The sequence below is a fragment of the Chiloscyllium plagiosum genome, unplaced genomic scaffold (assembly GCF_037043375.1).
Source record: "Chiloscyllium plagiosum isolate Xiang-an unplaced genomic scaffold, Cpla_swu_hap1 HiC_scaffold_22, whole genome shotgun sequence".
NCBI classification, from domain to species: Eukaryota; Metazoa; Chordata; class Chondrichthyes; order Orectolobiformes; family Hemiscylliidae; genus Chiloscyllium; species Chiloscyllium plagiosum.
In genome coordinates, this window is record NW_028270160.1 from 41,392,098 (window position 1) to 41,414,432 (window position 22,335).

The 22,335-nt window shown below is 40.8% G+C and overlaps 1 protein-coding gene across 3 annotated transcripts in view; it reads left to right on the forward strand.

Annotated features, from left to right (window-relative positions):
- The window catches only part of inpp5a (inositol polyphosphate-5-phosphatase A), a 528,339-nt gene that overhangs the window by 230,524 nt on the left and 275,480 nt on the right, over nt 1-22,335 (forward strand). For all 3 annotated transcript variants that reach the window (XM_043712554.2, XM_043712555.2, XM_087998983.1), the window contains exon 3: nt 19,344-19,444. In XM_043712554.2, coding sequence (XP_043568489.1) covers nt 19,344-19,444 — 101 coding nt within the window. The remainder of the gene's footprint in view (nt 1-19,343; nt 19,445-22,335) is intronic.

Below are 22,335 nucleotides of genomic sequence, written 5' to 3' on the forward strand. Positions count from 1 at the left end.
TAGTAAGTTCCAATCAGAATCCACCCCCCCGCCAACTGCCCCATCCTTCTAAACTCCAAATACAGACCTGGAGTCCTCAACTGCTCCTTGTAACAAGCCCTTCATTCCCGGGATCGCTCGTGTAAACCTCCTTTGGAACCTTCCAGCACAAACACATCCTCCCTTAGATAGGGGGCCCAAAGCTGCTCACAATATTCCAAATGTGGTCTGACCAGAACCTTATTCAGCCTCAGCAGTACATCTCTGCTCTTGTATTCTGGCCCTCTTGAAAGGAATGCTAACATTGTATTTGCCTTCCTAACTGTCAACTGAATATTCATGTTAACCTTAAGAGAGTCTTAAATGAGGACTCCCAAGTTCTTCAGTGCTTCAGATTTCTCAAGCCTTTCCCCATTTAGGAAATAGTCTCTGCGTCTCTTCTTTCCATGCCATCTCTTTGCTCATTCTCCTAGCCTATCCAAGTTCTTCTGCAGTCTCCCCACTTCCTCAACACTAGCTGTCCCCCACCTATCTTTGTGTCACTGAAAGTATTTCTATCCTGCCTCTCTCCCTTCTTGAAGAGGAGGAATCAAATTTACTACTTTCCAGCCGGACTGAACGTTACTGAATGGAGGAATTTTGAAAGTTATCTACTACCTTATGACAATCTCTTTTAAAATCCCAAGAAGACTTTAAAATTATGCCCCCTTGTTATTAGCCCCTCAATTAAGGGGAACAGCTGCTTTTGATTCACCTTGTCCATGCCCCTCACAATCTTATCCACTTTAATCAGGTCCCCTCTCACACTTCAGTGTTTTAAAGAAAACAGCTTAGCCAGTCACACTTCATAGCTGAAATGCTCCATTCCAGGCAACATCTTGCTGAACCTCCTTTACACCCTCTCCATTGCAGTCACATCCTTCCTATAGTGCAGTGATCAGAACTGCACACAATACTCCAGCTGTGTCCTGGACAGTTCCAACATAACCTCCCTGGTCTTATAATGTGTGCCATAGCTGATAAAGGCAAGTGTCTGGTATGCCTTCTTAACCTGTCATGCTATCTTCAGTGATTTGTGGACAATTACTCCAAGGTCCCTCTGTTTCTCTAAACTTTTTAGTGTCCTGCTATTGATTTGAGTACTCCCCTGTCTAGTTACTCACCTCTCACTTTCAGGATTAAATTCCATCTGCCCCTAATGTACCCATCTGACCAATCCTTCCCTGTTGTCTTCAATATTGTTTATACATATCACAAACAATAGGGGATGCAGCTCTGATCCCTGTGGTATGCCACTGCAGATTGACCACCAGTCTCTCAAACAGACTTCTATCCTTTTTCTCTTACCACTAAATAATTTTGGATTGAGTCTTTCTTAACACACACTCACTTCTCTGTAATAGCTGTTGCATCATATTTATTTGCTTAAATGTGTGCTATCAATTTGATTACTTTGTTAAGAATGCTACATGTACTCAGATTCAGAACCTTTATCTTAGTCGTCTTATTATCTTTGCAGCATGCAGTCTTAATTGCTTGTGCATTCTAAAGTTGTTCTTTCTGTTCTGTTAGTCTAACACTCTCATTTTCATCTGCTTTTACAAACCAGCAGTAACCAGTTTTATAGAGTTATAGAATCATTCTGCATGAAAATAGACCCTTCGGTTCAACTCATCCATGCTGACTAAGTTTCCCAAACTAAACTAGTCCCACTTGCCTACATTTGTCCCATATCTCTCTAAACCTTTCTTGTTCATGTACCTGTCCAAATGTTTTCTAAAAGTTGTGACTGTTCCTGCATTTATCACTTCTTCTGGTAATTCATTCCACATACAAACCACCCTCTGTGTGAAAAAGCTGTCCCTCAGGTCCCTTTTAAATTTTTCTCCTCTCACCTTAAAAATATGTTTTGAACTCCCTTACCCTCGGGAAAAGTCCTTTGCTGCTCATCCTATCTATGCCCCTAATGATTTTATAAACCTCAATAAGGTCACCTCTCAACCTTCTGTGCTCCAGTGATCAAAGTCCCAGCCTATCCAGCCTCTCCCTATAATTCAATCCTCCATTCCCAGCAACATTCTTGTAAATCTCTTCTGAACCCTTTCCAATTTAATCATATCCTTAGACATTTAGCCTAAAACAGTGCAATATAAAACTAAAAGGGAAAGTTATCAACTCTTTAAGGATGTTTCAGGAAGTGCTAGTTCCTTCACAACTTGTAACCTCACCTCACAAAAGCTGTTGGCTACAGTAACAAGTCTATTCAACACATGCATTGTCAACTAGGGCACAAATCAATTCAACACATTCTTTAAATCATGTGTAACAGCAACTTTGTGCATTCTAAAGTTGTTCTTTCTGTTCTGTTAGTCTAACACTCTCATTTTCATCTGCTTTTACAAACCAGCAGTAACCAGTTTTATAGAGTTATAGAGTCATTCTGCATGAAAATAGACCCTTCGGTTCAACTCATCCACGCTGACTAAGTTTCCCAAACTAAACTAGTCCCACTTGCCTGCATTTGTCCCATATCTCTCTAAACCTTTCTTGTTCATGTACCTGTCCAAATGTTTTCTAAATGTTGTGACACATCTCAATTAGTTAATCCAGATGTGAAGTGACACCCAGTGGTGGAAAGTTTTTATTGTCTTAAATCCAAATTCCTCTGCTCTTCCCAAGCAGGCTGTACCTAACAATGAATTAACAGTGAAGACATTGCCTTCATGATGCCATATTTGCATCCAGCTGTTTGATGATCTTTTAGAAGGATGTCAGTAGTTATAGCCACAATAGGCATCAAAGCACATATTGGCCTGTCGTTTCCAAAGTCACTTTTGTTACCTTTTCAAAATAGGGGTAATATCTGCCTTTCTCCAATCCTTGTTTTTCAATAATTTCTAATAGATATGTGTAAGTTCCTGCAATTTCCTCCCTAACTGAATTAAGTATCCTTGGAAGCTTCTTATCTGACCCAGAGATTTATCTGCCTTGAGTTTTCTTGGTACTTGGCAGGCGTCCTGGCAGTAATATGATTAATATCATTATTTGCCTCTGCAGCTCTCTGCAGCTTCCTTTCCAGATCAGAGAAGTTACCTGTGTTCTTGGTAAAGACTGAGGCAAAAAAAGACTATCTTTGATATCTGTGCCACGTTAGTTGACATGTCCTGTCCTGACCCCATTTCAGTAGCCTCTCTACAACCCACGCTTTACTTTTGAACATAAGTAAACTATTTTTATTCATTTTTCTCTTCTTTTACCATATTCAATTCCATATTTTGTTTGGCATTCTAATGCCTTACACTTCTTGTGTTACTGCAAGCACAACTTCAATGCTACTCACAGAACCAGGTAACTGGGGCTATACAGTATTGGCAAAAGTAAATATTTGCTAGATGGAATATTTCCTTCCATCATTCTGGAATTACCTTCCTTATGACAGGCTACCGAACTTTTTCTGTCTGTTTATCCATCTTATAAATGTGAAAGATTTATTTTTAAAAAATGTTTGCATGAATGGTAATGATTCCTCATAATTATTGGTGTCTTTGCTAAGTTCCATGTCATGGTTTCTGTACATATTTAGAAAATGTTGGTTATTGAGGTGCTGAGTTTATCTGCCAACTTTCAGAAAGGTGGCAGCCACATTAAGAAAAATAAATCACTGTTATTCCCCTGTTGTCTTAATTAAATGCTTGCGAGCTAATGCATATTGTTTTTCAAGTGCTTTGGTCTTAAACCACAAGTGCCTCATCTGTCAAATAAATTGTTGGAAATAAGGCTATAAATGCTACATGGAAAGATCAGTTAGGCTGGCACAGTTGTTCCTGTATTTAGCACAGAAAATGGATTTTTAGGAGTACTTCTTAGATTAGACAGCAATTGTGAAAGGTGCAGCATGATCTTAGTGTTATTGAGTGCAGAAGAATAATGCAACAATTTGTATTTGTATAGCACCTTTAGAGTAGCAAAATATCTCAAGCAACTTCACAGATGTGGGTCAGATAGGAACGGGCATTGAGATACAGGAAAAGATGGATGAGTTTTAAGGTGGGTCATAAAAGAAGGAGAATCACATAATCATGACAGCACAAAAAGAGATCATTTAGCCTATCATGTCTGTATTGGCTCTTCAAATGTGCAACTTCCAATCTCCTGCTTTCTCCCTCTCCTTTGCACATCATTTCTATCCAAATAATCATCCACTGCCATCTTGGATGCCTCAATTGAACCTGTCATGTCCACATTTCCAAGCAGTGCATTCCAGACCCTAACTACTTCCTTATGAAAATTATCGACCTTACCTCACATAGAACATAGAACAGCACAGCACAGTACAGGTCCTTCGGCCCTCGATGTTGAGCCGACCTTTAATCCTAGTCTAAGATCTAACTAACCTACATACCTTCATTGTACTATCTTCCATATGCCTCCCCAAGAGTTGCTTAAATGCCCCAAATGTATCTGACTCTTCTACTACCACTGGCCGTGCATTCCATGCACACACCACTCTCTATGTAAAAAACCCATCCCTGACATCTCCCCTAAACCTTCCTCCAGATACTTTAAAATTATACCCACTCGTGATAGATTTTTCCTCCATGGGAAAAGGCCTCTGGCTATCCACTCTATCTGTGCCTCTCCTCATCTTGTACACCTCTATCAAGTCACTTCTCATTCTTCTTCGCTCCAATGAGAAAAACCCTAGCTCCCTCAACCTTTCTTCATAAGTCATGTGCTCCAGTCCAGGCAGTATCCTGGTAGATCTCCTCTGCACCCACTCTCAAGCTTCCACATCTTTCCTATAATGAGGCGACTATAACTGAACACAAGTGTAGTCTTAACAGGGCTGTATAGAACTGCAGCATAACCTCGTGGCTCTTAAACTCAATCCCTAGCTGATGAAAACCAACACACCATATGCCTTCTTAACAACCCTATCAACCTGGGTGGCAGCTTTGAAGGATCTATGGACGTGGACCCCAAGATCCCTCTGTTCTCCACACTGCCAAGAATCTGCCATTAACCCTGTATTCTGCATTCAAATTTGACCTTGTAAAGTGAATGACTTCACACTTTTCCAGATTGAACTCTATCTGCCACTTAGCAGTTCTGTTCTACACTCTATCAAAGTCCTGTTGCAACCTATAACAGCCCTCCACACCATCCACCATTCCACTAAACTTTGTGTCATTGGCAAACTTACTAACCCACCCTTCCACTTCCTCATCCAAGTCATTTATGAAAATCACAAAGAACAAAGGTCCCAGAACCCATCCCCGTGGAACAACATTGGTCACCGAGGTCCAGGCTGAATATCTTCCATCTACTACCACCCTCTGTCTTCTATTGGCCTGCCAGCTCGGTATCCAGACAGACAGATTTCTCAGTATCCCATGTCTCCTTACTTTCCGAATGAGTCTACTGTGTGGAACCTAAACGCCTTGCTAAAATCCATATATACCACATCCACTACTCTACCTTCATCAGTGTGTTTTGTCACATCCTCAAAGAATTCAGTAAGGTTGTGAGACATGATGTGCCCCTCTCAAAGCCATGCTGACTATCTCTAATCAAGCAAGGGTTTTCGAAGTAATCATAAGTCCTGTCTCTCAAAATCCTCTCCATTAATTTGTCCACCACTGATGTAAGACTGGTTTGTAGTTCCCAGGCTTATCCGTATTCCCTTTCTTGAACAAGGCAATAACATTTGCCACCCTCCAATCATCTGGTACTATTCCAGTCGACAGTGAGAACACAAAAATCATCGCCAAAGGCGCAGCAATCTCTCCCCTCATTTCCTATAATAACCTTGGGTATATCCCATCTGGCCCAGGGGACTTAGCTATCCTAATCTTTTAAAAATTTTTTAGCACATTCTCCTCCTTAACATCAAACTTTTCGAGCATATCAGCTTGTTTCACACTGTCTTCACAAACATCAAGGTCTCCCTCAATAGTGAATGCTGAAGCAAAGTATTCATTAAAGACCTCCCCTACCTCCTCCAATTCCAGGCACATGTTCCCTCCACTATCCCTGATCGGCCCTACCCTCACTCTGGTCATCTCTTGTTCCTCACATAAGTGTCGAGTGCCTCAGAGTTTTCTTTAATCCTACCTGCTAAAACATTTTCATGCCTCCTTTTAGCTCTCCTGAATCCATTCTTCAGTTCCTTCCTGGCTACCTTGTGACCCTCTAGAGCCCTGTTTAATCCTTGCCTCCTCAGCCTTATGTAAGCTTCCTTCTTCCTCTCAACTAGATGTTCCACCTCCCTTGTCACCCACGGTTCTTTAAACCTACCACCACTTCCTTGCCACAGTGGGACAAACCTGTCCAGCACTATTAGCAAGTGCTCCCTGAATAACCTCCACATATCTGTCATGTATTTCCCTGAGAACATCTGTTTCCAATTTAGGTGCCCCAGTTCCTGCCTAATAGCGTTGTAATTCCCCCTCCCCCAATTAAATACTTCCCTATAGTAAAGGTGAGGGAGTTGTGACCATTATAGTGAAGAAGGCATTTGGTATGCTTTCCTTTATTGGTCAGAGTATTGAGTACAGGAGTTGGGAGGTCATGTTGTGACTGTACAAGACATTGGTTAGGCCACTGTTGGAATATTGTGTGCAATTCTGGTCTCCTTCCAATGGGAAACGTGTTGTGACACTTGAAAGGGTTCAGAAAAGATTTACAAGGATGTTGCCAGGGTTGGAGAATTTGAGCTATAGGGAGAGGCTGAACAGGCTGGGGCTATTTTCCCTGGAGCGTCAGAGGCTGAGGGGTGACCTTATAGAGATTTACAAAATTATGAGGGAGTAAATAGGCAAAGTCTTTTCCCTGGGGTTAGGGAGTCCAGAACTAAAGGGCGTAGGTTTAAGGTGAGAGGGTAAAGATATAAAAGAGACCTAGGGGGCAACTTTTTCACACAGAGGTTGGTACATGTATGGAACGAGCTGCCAGAGGATGTGGTGGAGGATGGTACAATTGCAACATTTAAGAAGCATTTGGATGGGTATATGAATAGGAAGGGTTTGAAGGGATATGGGCCGGGTGCTGGCAGGTGAGACTAGATTGGGTTGGGATATCTGGTCGGCATGGACAGGTTGGACCGAAGGGTCTGTTTCCATGCTGTACATCTCTATGACTCTATGACTCTAATAACATCAAAATGCTCTCCCATCGAGAGATTGGACACCTGCCATGGTTCATTGCCAAGCATCAAATCCAATATGGCCTCCCCTCCAGTCGGCCTATTTACATATTGAGTCAGGAACCCTTCCTGGACACACCTGACAAAAACTACTCCATCCAAACAATTTGATCTAAGGAGTATTAGGGAAGGTAAAGTCACCCATGACAACAAGCCTGTCACTTCTGCACCTTTCCAAAATCTGCCTCCCATTTTCTTAGATTAGATTAGATTACATTACATTACAGCGTGGAAACAGGCCCTTCGGCCCAACAAGTCCACACCGACCCGCCGAAGCGCAATCCACCCATACCTCTACATTTACCCCTTACCTAACACCACGGGCAATTTAGCATGGCCAATTCACCTGACCTGCACATCTTTGGACTGTGGGAGGAAACCGGAGCACTCGGAGGAAACCCACTCAGACACGGGGAGAACGTGCAAACTCCACACAGTCAGTCGCCTGAGTTGGGAATTGAACCCGGGTCTCAGGCACTGTGAGGCAGCAGTGCTAACCACTGTGCCACCGTGCCGCCCATTCTTCTTTTGCAAATCCCTTTAAACCGAAGTCCTTTGGGGAAGATGGACATGGAATGACAGAAAGATTGACAAAATTCCAAAAAATGGCACATAGATGGTGAAGACATGGAGTCCAATGGTGATGGTAATACGCAGATGTACAGGGGTCTGGAATTGAAGAGAAATGGTATATGTAGAGGTAGAGGAGACAGCACAGAGCATCCATGAAAGGAATTTAAAATCAAAACAAAAACTTTAAATTGGAAGCATTGTTAGTCTCTGGGAGGCAATCTGGGAAACCAGGATGAGAGAACCTGGGGTGGGATAGAATTCAGGCAAAAGTTTAAGGATGAATTAAGGTTGAGAAAGACATGCAAGCTGAGCCACACTATTTTGATGAAGTTATGATTGCCATACACCAATGTGATAGAATGGGATCCCTAAAGTGTGAGAACAGTTTGTTTGGCCCACAAGTCCACACTGAAGATCATCCTATCCAGACCTATCTCTCTGCCTTACCCCTGCATTTCCCATGGCTAACATACACATCCATGAACACTATGGGCAATTCAATATTGCCAATTGGCTTAACCTGCACATCTTTGAATTGTGGAAGGAAACTCGAGCACCCGGAGGAAACCCATGCAGACACAGGGAGAATGTGCAAACTTCACACTGGACAGTAGCCCAAGGATGGAATCGAACCCAGGTCTCTGGCACTATGAGGCAGCGGTACTAACCACTGAGCCACCCAACCACCCCAATTGTGGTTGAACCTTAAAAATTGCTTTACCATAGTAATAAGTTCCACTTCATCACCTCCCACTCAATGCTGTGGAAACAAAACATTGATAAGATTAGATATCATTTCTGATTTCAGTTTTATCACCTTTCTCCACCCTGATATAATCAGATGTTTACTATGCAAAGATACCCATCGAGTATCTTGCTGCTTCTAACCTTTTTTTCCTTCAGGGCACGTTATTTCTAATCAATCTAAAAATTACTTTTACAAAACCACAACACTGTGGATGCTGGGAGTCAGAACTAAACACAGAAAATACAGGCACCATCTGTAGGAAGAAACAGAATTCACTTTTCAGATTGATGACTTTTCATTAGAATGAGGAAAAGTTAAAAATGTAATAGGTTTACATAAGTATAAAAGGGGATCTGTGATAGCATGGAAGATAAGAGAGACTAAATAACGAAGTAATGAAAGGACAGGATCAAAGGTAATAACAATGGGACAAGCGAAGAAATAGAAGATTTGTCAAGAGAAGACAAATGGCAAACAAATTCATGGCCCTCTCCCAAAAGCAAGAGGAGAAAAAAAACTGAGAGTGAAACCAAAATCTGCAAAGCTAAAGGAAACAAAATGGGGACAGAGGTTATGATCTGCAATTGTTGAACTTAGGCACTTTAGAACATCCCAAACTCAATTGTTAAGATTCTGTTCATCAAGCTGGTGTTGCACTTCATTGGAATGCTGCTACAGACTGAGGGTACAGAGGCCAGTGTGACAGCTAGGTGAATAATTAAGATAGTAAGTGACTGGGGCCCAAAATTACCCTTGGAGATTGATAAGCAACGTTCCACAAAACAATCATCCCATCTGATGTAAGACAAAGATCTGCAGATGTGGGAGATATGAAACAAAAGCAGAAATTGCCGGAAGAACTCAGCAGGCCTGGCAGCATTTGTGGAGAGAAAACAGAGTTAACATTACAGGACCTTCTTCAGAATTTGTTCCTTTAAGCCTTCATCCATCCCAACAGACCAATCTGTGAGCTTTCCACTTCTTAATTGGAGACCAACCCAATGTCCACGATTGTTCACTAACCTCCTCTGTCTGGCTGAATCTGTTCCCACATTGAATGACTTCTCCTTTTAACTTCACCCAGTTATTTCAAGAAAAAAAAAATTGCTATCACAACCTGCATGGATCCTAGTACTCCCTGCCATTTTGTAGGATATGTGGCTTATTCCTAATTCCAGTTCTATTCAGTCTCACTCCCTCATCTCTTTTTCTGGTATATCAATGACTATACTGTTATTATTTCCTGCTCTCGGCCTGAATGAGAAAAGATAATCAATTTTGTTTGCACTATTCACCCTTCTTCCACTTCTTTACAGGGCCCAGGCCAAACTCTTCCTCACTTGTTTTTGGCTTCTCTACCCGAATTTCTGGGGATAGGTTATGAACTACTGTTCATTATAAATCCAATGACTTCCATAACTCAGACAAAATATAGTCCAATTTAAAAAGATGGAGCAGTATATTTATTGAATGTAACAGAGATGAAAGTAAATAATACATCATAAAATAAGTCATTATTACTGCCAGTGGGGTTGTCTGGCCTGGATCAAGTTAATTTTATATTACAGGACATCTTCTAGACAAAATTTAAAAAAAACACTGAAATGTAGAATTTTATTTTTAACTGATGAGGGACTGGATCTCTTTTGTTTCAAGAGGGACCAGGATATCCTTGCACACAAATCGCACAAAGTCAACATGAGGTACAACAAGCAGTCAGGAAATCGCATGTAATTTTTGCCTCTGTTATAAAGAGAGCAGAATAGAAGAGTAAAGATGTCTTACTGCAAATATGGACCTTAGTGACATCAGCATGGAGTTTTGTGTAGGTTTTGTTTTCCCTAAGGAGGGATGTACAGCACTTGCCTAACAGGGACTGCAGCAAAGATTTACAAGACTGCTATCTAGGATGAAGTAATTAACCTTGGGAGAGGCTTCAAAGTAAGTTTAAAATCAACAGGAAAAAGTGAGAATTGCAGATGCTGGAGATCAGAGTCGGGAGTGGGGCACTGGAAAAGCACAGCAGGTCAAGCAGCACCTGAGGAGCAGGGGAATTGACATTTTGGGCAAAGCCCTTCATTGTGATTATCCTATGAGGAGAAATTGAGAACAGTAGGTCTATGTTCATACACATGGCCAATTCACCTAACCTGTAAGTCTTTGGACTCTAGGAGGAAAACATAGACAGTAAAATGCTAAAGGAGAATATGGAAACTGCTCAATAAAACTACTGCTTCAAATAACTGAGTGTTTTGCCAATAATTCAATTAGCAAACAACTAAAATCAACAAAGACTAAACATTACTTAACAGGTGGCTGACATACCAAACTTAAAAAAGCACTACCTCATTAATTAATTAAGACAACCGAAAATCCTTCATGACTCAATATGTTTCACCACTCTTTCAGCAGAGATGTAGAGTGTTGTGGATCACATTAAAACCACCCAGATTTTTTTTAAGCAGACTTGCTTCTTCTTACATATCAAGGCAAGGCTTTGAAAGTTGTTTCTTTAAGTTTTCCAGATCTTCCAGTAGTGAGGCAACCAGTGACTCCTTGGTTGTTAAACTTACACAAATTCCATCTTTTCAAATGAAAAACTGTTTCCCACCAGCATTCTATTTGTGGTGAATGCAGTCTTCACCATCTGCTTCTCACAGCAGCACTTCTTGCCAGGTTCTCTGAGTCTGAGAGCCTGTGTCCAGACAGACCAATTCTTTTGTGTGAAGGTATAACACTGGTGCTGGAGTTTCCAAGAGTTTTAGCCTGGGCCTTTGTTCCCATGGCAACCAAATCATATAGACCTGTTCCTAGACAGATTTCAATACGAGTTCACCAACTCCCATTCTATGACATTCTATTTTACTTCAAGAAACATTTTTTTAGACATTTGTCATTACAATTGTAAAGACGTGCTCTTCAGAGCTTTTTTAATGAACATAAGAGCATAAAAAATAGGATTAGGAGAAGGCCATCTGGCCCATCGAGCCTACTCCACCATTCAATAAGATTATCGCTGATCTTTTCATGGACTCAGCTCCACGTATCTGTCCACTCACTATTATCCTTAATTTCTGTTCAAAACTCTATCTATCTATGCCTTAAAAACATTCAACAAGGTAGCCTCAACTGCTTCACTGGGCAGGGAATTCCACAGATTCACAACACTTTAGGTGAAGCAGTTCCTTCTCAACTCAGTCCTAAGTCTGCTCCTCATTATTTTGAGGCTATGCGCTCTAGTTCTAGTTTCACCTGCCAGTGGAAACAAGCTCCCTGCTTCTATCTTATATATTCCATTCATAATTTTATATGTTTCTATAAGATTCCCCCCCCCCCATTCTTCTAAATTTGAATGAGTATAGTCCCAGATTACTCAATTTCTCCTCATGAGCCAACCCTCTCAACTTCGGAATCAACCTCGCGAACCTCCTCTGCATCCCTTCCAGTGCCAGTACATCCTTGCTCAAGTAAGGAGACCGAAACTGTTCACAGTACTCCAGATGTAGCCTCACCAACAGCCTATACAGCTGCAGCATAATCTCCCTACTTTTAAACTCCATCCCTCTAACAATGAAGGATAATATTCCATTTGCCTTCTTAATTATTTACTACACCTGCAAACCAACTTTTTGTGATTCATGCACAAAGACACTCAGGTCCCTCTGCACAGCAGCATGCTGCAATTGTTCACTTTTTAAATAATTGTCCATTTTTCTGTTATTCCTGCCAAAATGGATGACTTCATGTTTACCAACATTGTACTCCATCTACCAGATCCTTTCCCACTCACGTAACTCATCTATATCCATCTGCAGGTTTTCAGTGTCCTCTGCACACTTTGCTGTATCACTTATCTTAGTGTCATCTGTGAACTTTGACATATTACGTTTGGTCTCCAACTCTAAATCATCTGTTTAAATTGTAAACAACTGCAGTCCCAATACTGATCCCTGAGGAACGCCACGGGCCACTGATTGCCAACCAGGTGACACCCATTTATCACCACTCTTATCTTTCTGTTAGTTAACAAATCATCTATCCTGTACATCGCCTGTAATGCTGTGAACCTTTATCTTATGCAGCCTTTGGTGTGGCACCTTGTCAAATGTCTTTTGGAATTCCAGATACACAACATCCGCCAGTTCTGCATTGTTCATGCTTGTAATGACCTAAAAGAATTCCACTAAACTAGTTATGCATGACATCCTTTCATGAACCCACGCTACATCTGTCCAATTGGACAATATCTATCCGAATGTCTCGCTGGTTGTTCCTTCCTTATAGAGTCATAGAGATGTACAGCACGGAAACAGACCCTTCGGTCCAACCCGTCCATGCCGACCAGATATCCCAACCTAGTCTAGTCCCACCTGCCAGCACCCGGCCCATATCCCTCCAAACCCTTCCTATTCATATACCCATCCAAATGCCTCTTAAATGTTGCAATTGTACCATCCTCCACCACATCCTCTGGCAGCTCGTTCCATACATGTACCACCCTCTGCGTGAAAAAGTTGCCCCTTAGGTCTCTTTTATATCTTTCCCCTCTCACCCTAAACCTATGCCCTCTAGTTCTGGACTCCCCGACCCCAGGGAAAAGACTTTGTCTATTTATCCTATCCATGCCCCTCATAATTTTGTAAACCTCTATAAGGTCACCCCTCAGCCTCTGACGCTCCAGAGAAAACAGCCTGTTCAGTCTCTCCCTATAGCTCAAATCCTCCAACCCTTGCAACATCCTTGTAAATCCTTGTAAATCTTTTCTGAACCCTTTCAAGTTTCACAACATCTTTCTGATAGGAAGGAGACCAGAATTGCATGCAATATTCCAACAGTGGCCTAACCAATGTCCTGTACAGTCGCAACATGACCTCCCAACTCCTGTACTGAATACTCTGACCAAAAAAGGAAAGGTTACAAACACTTTCTTCACTATCCTATCTACCTGCGACTCCACTTTCACGGAGCTATGAACGAGCTTTTTCCCCATTACAGGAGTTACATTAACAGGCCTATAGCTACTCACCTTGTGTCAATCCTCCTTTTTTTTAGCAGTGGTGTCACATTCACTGTCTTCCAATCTGCCAGAACCACACCAGAGTCTAGCGAATTTTGATAAATGCCCATAAGCACATTTGCTATTTCACCCACCATCTCTTTTAATATACTGCGATGCATTCCATCACGGCTAGGAGACTTGTTTATCTTTAGCCCCCATAGCTTGCCAGAAGAAAAAGAAGGAAGCATATGTCAGGTTATAAACAGGAGAGATCGAGACAATCCTTAGAACAGTATAAAGGCAGTAGAAGTATACTTCAGAGGGAAACCAGGAGGACAAAAAGGGGAAAGAGATAGCTTTGACAAATAGGGTTAAGAAGAATCCAAAGGGTTTTTATAAATGCATTAAGGACAAAAGGGTAACTAAAGAGAGAATAGGACCCCTCAAAGATCAGCAAGGCAGCCTTTGTGTGGAGCCGTGGGAGATGGGGGAGATCCTAAATGTGTATTTTGCATCAGTGCTTCCTGTGGAGAAGGACATGGAAGGCATAGAATGGGGGGAAATAGATGGTGACATCTTGAAAAATCTCCATATTACAGAGGACAAGGTGTTGGATGTCTTGAAACATATAAAATTGGATAAGTCCCCACGATCTGATCAGGTGTACCCTAGAACTCTGTGGGAAGGTAAGGAAATGATTGCTGGACTCCTTGATGAGATTTGTATCATTGATAGTCACTGGTGAGGTGCCAGAAGACTGGAGGTTGGCTAATGTGGTGCCACTATTTAAGAAAGGTGGTAAGGAAAAGACAGGGAACTATAGACCGGTGAGCCTGATGTCAGAGGTGGGCAAGTTGTTGGAGGGAATTCTGAGGGACAGGATGTACATGTATTTGAAAAGACAAGGACTGATTAGGGATAGTCACCATGGCATTGTGCGTGGGAAATCATGTCTCACAAACTTGATTGAGTTTTTTTCAAGAAGTAACAAAGAGGATTGATGAGGGCAGAGTGGTGGTTGTGATCTGTATGGACTTCATTAAAGCATTTGACAAGATTCCACATGGGAGACTGGTTAGCAAGGTTAGATCTCATGGAATACAGGGAGAACTAGCCATCTGGATACAGAACTGGCTCGAAGTTCAAAGACAGAGAGTGGTGGTGGAGAGTTGCTTTTTCAGACTGGAGGCCTGTGACCAGTGGAGTGCCACAGGGCTCGGTGCTGGGTCCTCTACTTTTTGTCATTTACATAATGATTTGGATGTGAACATAGGAGATACAGTTAGTAGGTTTGCAGATGACACCAAAATTGAAGGTGCAGTGAACAGCGAAGATTGTTACCTCAGTGTACAACGGGATCTGATCGGATGGGCCAATGGGCTGAGGATTGGCAGATGGAGTTTAATTTAGGTAAATGTGAGGGGCTGCATTTTGGCAAAACAAATCATAGCAGGACTTATACACTTAATGGTAAGGTCCTAGGGAGTGTTGCTGAACAAAGAATCCTTGGAGCGCAGGTTCATAGTTCATTGAAAGTACAGTCGCAGGTAGGTAGGATAGTGAAGAAGGTATTTGGTATGTTAGTTTTTTGGTTTCCTTTATTGCTCAGAATATTGAGTATAGGAGTTGGGAGGCCATGTTGCGGCTGTACAGGATGTTGGTTAGGCCACTTTTGGAATATACCGTGCAATTCTGGTCTCTCTCCTATCAGAAGGATGTTGTGAAAATTGAAAGGATTCATAAAGATTTACAAGGATATTGCTAGTTTTGGAGGATTTGAGCTATAGGGTGAGGTTGAGTAGGTTGGGGATGTTTTCCCTGGAGCATCGGTGGCTGAGGGGTAACCTTTCAGAGGTTTATAACATCATGAGATGCATGGATAGGATAAATAGACAGTCTTTTCACTGAGGTGGGGGAGTCCAGAGCTAGAGGGCTTAGGTTTAGGGTGAGAGGGGAAAGATATAAAAGGGATCTAAGGGACAACATTATCACACAGAGGGTTGTGGATGTATGGAATGAGCTGCCCAAGGAAGTGGTGGAGGCTGGTACAGTTACAGTATTTAAAAGGCATCTGGATGGGTATATGAATAGGAAGGGTTAGAAGGATATGGGCCAAGTGCTGGCAAATGGGACTAAGTTTGGATATCTGGTTGGTATGGCCGAGTTGGACCAAAGAGTCTGTTTCCACGCTGTACATCTCTATGACTCTATGATGTTACCACCTTAGTGATAATTTTTTTTAGGTCCTCACCTGTCATAGCCTTCTTATCATCAATTATTGGAATGTTATTTTGTCTTATACTGTGAAGACTGACACACAATATCTGTTCAACGCTCGGTCATTTCCTCATTTCCCATTATTAAATCCTCCTTTTCATTGTCTAAAGGACTAATGTTAGTCATTCATTTACATTTTATGTATTTGTAGAAACATTTTCTAAGTAGTTTACTCTCATAATCTATCTTAGTTTTTTTTTGTTTTTTTGTGGCTTTCTGTTGACCTTTAAAGATTTCCCAGTCCTCTAGTTTCCCACTATTCTTTGCCACTTTCTATGAATTAGCTTTCTATTTGATACCATCTTTTATTTCCTTCATTAACCATGGCTAATTATCCCCTTTGCTTTGGTCCTTCCTTTTCACTGGTACATACGTTTGCTGAGCACTGTGAAAAAAATCATTTTGGAAGTCCTCCACTGTTCCTCAATTGACCCACCATATCTACCTTAGCCAACTCCTTCCTCATCCCATTGTTGTCTTCTTTGTTTAAGCACAAGACACTGGTATTGGATTTTACCTTTTCGCCCTCCAGCACTATTTAAATTTCTTGAAGAGGATCCCTAACTATGAGATCATTTATGATTCCTGCCTCATTACACAGAAGCAGATCTGGGATACCTTGCTCCCTTGCATGTTCCCTTACGTACTGTTCAAGAAAACAGTAATGAGACCTGATGATTCTGAGAGCTGCTACCTTTGCTGTGCAGAAATAAGGTGAAAGCAGTCTCCTGTGATTGTGGAGTAGGGTAAAACAATATTTGTAACATAATAAGGCTCAATACTATTCAGTGGGAAAATATGATCAAAATATAAGCAAAATTCTCATTAAGGAACTTGCAATACTAGTTCTATTTTACTCCAGAGGCACTCTTCACAACTCATCATCATGGTTGAAATTATTGTTCTCAATAATAATAATTTTTAAATTGATTCCTTGTCTTTTATGAAGAATGGAAATTATTTTGGCAATGTTAGACATCCGATAAATAGGGTGTAGGTTTGCTCCCTGAGCTGGAGGTTTGATATCCAGACGTTGCATTACCTGGCTAGGTAACATCATCAGTGGCGACCTCCAAGTGAAGCAAAGATGTTGTCACCTGCTTTCTATTTATAAACATATAAATAGAAAGCAGGAGACAACAGCTTCGCTTCACTTGGAGGTCGCCACTGATGATGTTACCTAGCCAGGTAATGAAATGTCTGGATATCAAACCTACAGCTCAGAGAGCAAACCTACACTCTAAACCTCAACCTGAGCTACAAACCTTCACAAACCTTGCAAAAATCCAATTAATACATTGGTGTGGAATGCTGTTTTAGTGGAGTTGACAACATAGTGAAAATAACTGGATTAGTGCCTGTGTTCCTGAATCATTAATAGGTGCACTGCCGCCTCACATGTCAGGAACCCGGGTTTGATTCCAGCTTTAGGCAACTGTCTGAGTGGAACATAGAACATATAACTTAGAACATAGAACATTACAGCGCAGTACAGGCCCTTCGGCCCTCGATGTTGCACCGCCCTGTCATACTAATCTGAAGCCCATCTAACCTACACTATTCCATGTACGTCCATATGCCTGTCCAATGACGACTTAAATGCACTTAAACTTGGCGAATCTACTACCAATGCAGGCAAAGCATTCCATACCCTTACTACTCTCTGACTAAAGAAACTACCCCTGACATCTGTCTTATACCTATCTCCCCACACTTTAAAGTTGTGTCCCCTCGTGTTTGCCATCCCCATACTTGGAAAAAGGCTCTCCCTGTCCACCCTATCTAACTCTCTGATTATCTGACATGTTTTTCCCATATCTGTGTGGGTTTCCTCTGAGGGCTCCAGTTTCCTCCCACAGTCCAAAGCTGAGCATGTTCGATGTATTGGCCATGCAGAATGCAGGGTTACAGGGATAGGGTGGGGGAGGTGGGTCTGTGTGGGTTGTTCTTCGGAGAGTTGATGTGAACTCAATGGGCTGAAAGGTCTGCTTCCACATTGTAGGGATTTTATGAGATTAAGAACATCAATATCACAAATAGCACTTTTTAGGTTATGATAAAGAAGAAAAACTTTTATTTACATAATGTTTTCCTAAACTTCTTCCTCATTCTACTTTGCTTTCCTATTTAAGACTATCCTTAAGGCCTATCTCTTTGATCAAGCTTTTGTACATTTGACCTAATATCCCTTTATATGGCTTGGTATCATATTTTCTTTTACCATGCTCCTGTGAAGGCCTTCGGGATGTTTAATTACATGAGGATGTGATATAAGTAGAATCTGTCATTGTTTGCAGGCAAATAGATACGTTTGAAGTGAAGTCACTGTAATGTCAGAAATGCAATAACCAATGTATATACAGCAAACTTTACACAAATATCAACATGAGAATGACCAGATGATCCATGTTAGTGATGATGTTTAAGGATAAATATACAACACAGGCAAATGGGAATCGTTTATTTTGGGAACATGGTCGACGTGGATATGTGGACTGAAGGATCTCTCTCCATGCTACATGACACTATTGGCCAGGACACAGATGAAAGCAAAAGATTAGATTCCCTACAGTGTGGTAACAGGCCCTTTGGCCCAACCAGTCCACACTGGACCTCCGAAGAGTAACCCAACCAAACCCACTTCCCTCTGACTAATGCACCTAACACTATGGGCAATTTAACATGGCCAATTCACCTGACCTGCACGTCTTTGGACTGTGGGAGGAAACTGGAACACCCGTAACAAAATGATACAGTCAACACAGTTTTAAACCAAAATAGAGACAAAATCTGCTATCAAGAGATTAGTATAACCTTTTCAGAAACCTGTTGCAGACTCTGAACATTAAATTAGCTTAACATTGTTCTTAGTATTGACATTTGCCTTTTTCCTACTGATTGAAAACAGTGGATTATTGTTTAAAGGGAATTTTAAAATCTGTATGAAATAATAAAGGTCAGGTTTCCCCATTTATCCCAGTGTCTTGATTTTACTAATGTTGCGAGGAAGAATTACCAAGCTGCCCTTCAACTTGTGCATTGAGTAATGTGAGAACTCCATTCCTCAAAGTACTGGAGAGGAAGAGAGTATGGGAAGTAGTGAAAGAAAATCATAGCTTCCTCTTTCAGCCATCTGGTCCAAACCACTGAAACCACATGGGAAAGCAGGTCTGCTGCGGGCCAATCAATCCATTCCCAGCCGAACTGGCAACCTCAGGTTAAACCTGACGTTTAAGGAATGCTGCTGATGTGAGCAAGAAGCTGTAGCTCAGATCTCTGCTGAGGTAAACTGCAAAACCCAAAAGGGCAAATCAGAGCATTTTTTTTTAAACATTGACAGCAGTTGATTGATCATGCGTGGCCTTCTCTCTGCTTTCCAAAGGTTGCTGTGGATCATTTTTACTCTATGTAAATACTCAAAGACAAGTTCCCTGATGATTGTTTCCATTTTGACATTAGACCACACATCTAAAGCATTTTATCAGCTGACAGCCATTGTACTCCATGTGAATTGTACAGGTTGTTCTGTTGAGGCACTGATTATGTATTCTTTTTCCTTGCAGACTGTGCACACGCACAAGCCTCATTTTATTGCATTGCATTGCCAAGAGGTTGGCGGGAAGAACTATGAAGCGTCAATGTCTCATGTTGACAAGTTTGTGAAGTAAGTACCAAGTATAATTCGCTTTGCAAGTAGAATCCTCCACTCGTTCCTTTGTGGTTCTGTTGCAATGAATATGAAAGTGCAGAGATTTAAAACTCGCATTACGTTATTGAGGTACAATATCAAACTGCATTGCTTCAAATCATTTGGCTGTCATTTTCCCTTCTGTTGTTTTGCAGACTGCATAACACAAAGTGAACAACAACAAAGAATCTCGATTCCTGACTTTAACAGGCTTGTTTAACACTGCCAAATGTCAGCTTTAAATCTCTCACCAACCAAAGGTTCATACAACAAATAATTTCCATGAACGATCAAACTCATTTGAAAAATCAGTAACTGTTCAAGAAGTCATTGTGAAACTATCATTTTCCCCCAGTGACAGTGAGGCCATATCTAGCCATTGTTGTGTTGTGTGTTCACCAGGGTGTAATCCAATTGTGTGGTAACTTGCTGCCTTATATTAGAGTCAGTAATCTTTATAATGGTTTTGTTGATGATTTCTTTATTCATGAATAAAGATTTGCAAATTATGTACTAAATTTCACTGTTAAAATTAGTTTAGTCATTTAAAAATCTGCTCAGTATTATCATTATGGCAAGCCCCATCCTTGAGAGATCGAAACTTCAGACTGTTGCTGCACAGATTACATTCCAGACAGCGTAGGCTTCCCTCTGCTGGTACAAATGGTGTGTATTTGCAATGTTTGTCAGCGTATGTGATCTGTTCTTGACAGTGTCTCCCCCTACTGACACAGAACAAGATGGTGTAGGCATTCCAATCTTGATAGGAAACTGTAACTACTGTAAGCACTCATCATTCTTATTTAATCTTTCCTTTTCCGTATCCATCTGCTGGTATTCAAGAAATTAAAAGCCAAAGCAGAGTGGCTTTTAATGCCACATTTAACCCTTTGCTTCAAGTCTATAAACAAATGATGTGATGTAAAGGAAGGGGCTAAAGTATTGTCAATTGTTTCCCACAGTTTCTCAGAATGTTCTCCCTTGCTTGAGCTCTGCTCACCTCCACACCTGAAAACATTGACTAATCGCTGGGTAGTGATTCGAGGGGGTTTGGGTATCATTCAAGCATTGGCAGGTTATTCAACTCTGGCAGAACTAAGTCCCATTTAAAGAGACAGGATTCACAAAGTATTTCAAGGGACAGCAGTGACAATACCCCCACAGCCACACCATTCCCTTCATCCTCAACATTGATGCTTCAAGAAGTTAATACTGTCCTTTCTGACTATCACTGAACTTAGCCCATACATACAAGCCACTGCAGGAAGGAAACTTGGCTTGGTCCAAAATAGGCTCTATTCCACCCCTTGGAAATGACCTAAGAGCTGGAAAATTAAGTTCTATTTAAGACAAACAACTGTGCATGTGCAATTGTGCACGGCTATTTTTATCTTGTGTTGGTAATGGAGCTATCCTCAATATAAATGGGAGAATTTCCACTGTACTATGACTGTCAGATTATGTCAAATGTAGAACCAATATTATAATAGCCGAGGTTGCAAAGATTACATCTTCACAAGGCCATCTACAGTTCATATTTCAAACTTTTATTTAGCACATGTTACACAATAATTCACAAATAAGATCATTTAAAATCCCAGTTGTCAATGCATTTACTTTAAGCACTTTCCGGGTCATTTGCTACTGCTGTACCTCACTTTTATTTGAAATGATGACCAGATGAAGTGATTATACGTTTTCCTGTTGTTCCTTATTTTCCTCAGAAACAATGATATCCTTAGGATGGTATCAGTGAAGATTGTAAGATTACGAACTGTGTGTAATTTTGTGCTCACAGTGGTTGAATGAAACAGATTTCATCAAAGCTAAAATAACACAAAACGTAAACAAATGTTAAGAATAAAGAAGCGAATCGTACTGAATGATTTTATCAGAAAGATTGTACTGAAGAGAATTGTGCAGTAAGTTACCAGGGAAGGTCTTTGGGATTCTCTGGACAATTAGAAATGTTTTCGCAGGAATAGGGTTTTAGACATATATTGCAGAGATGGTTGCTGGGATTGATTTCTGAAGAAGGGATATTTTTGTTGGACTGAAAGTGTCTGGAAGGCACTCATGTTGATTGCTCAGTTTGAATAAAGCAACTAGACGTTGTCATTTGTGAATAGCCTCAGTCCAGTTGATAACCCTATGTTGTTGATACTTGAACTCTGTTCAGGATATAGGACCAGCAGAAGAACCTTTATCTTTAAATGTTTGTGAAGACTTATAACTCTGAACAAAACTTCAGGCATCAGTTTACTGAAAAACATACCGGAAAGAATGCAGGTTTTCTTTGGCTTAGAGAAGCAATATACTTTTAAAAATTCTTTAAAAAACACAAATGCTTTTGAGAAAATATATTTGTATCAATTATTATTTTAGGTGTTCTAATGCCAAACCTCAGCCTCTCCTTTTATTTCTATTATTCTATTTACAGTAGTATTGTTTCTTAAATAAAAATAACTTATCGTTGATTTTCCACAAATTTGATAAATGTTGCTCGTAGTTTTAAAGGTGACTTTTCCTTGCCTCCTCCCCGTTCCCCCATCTTTGAGAGCCAGCCTAAGTTTAAGATGCTGCAGAATCAGATAATGAGCAAACTACCAGCTCATTTGTAGTCAATTGAAATCAGATTTGTGTTTTCAATGCATTATTTGGCTAACTACTTACTAATCTGATCCTTTTTACTTATTGTTTTCAAAGTCAGTGAATTTCTGTGAGGGGCATAATAATGGAAATATTATAATGGGGAATACTAAGGGATATTAAAATGAAGGATATTGTGAACATTTAAGAAGTTTTGGCACCTAAAGGCAGCACCAAGCTAAAATGCATTACAAATGTCTTTTTTCATTTCTACTACA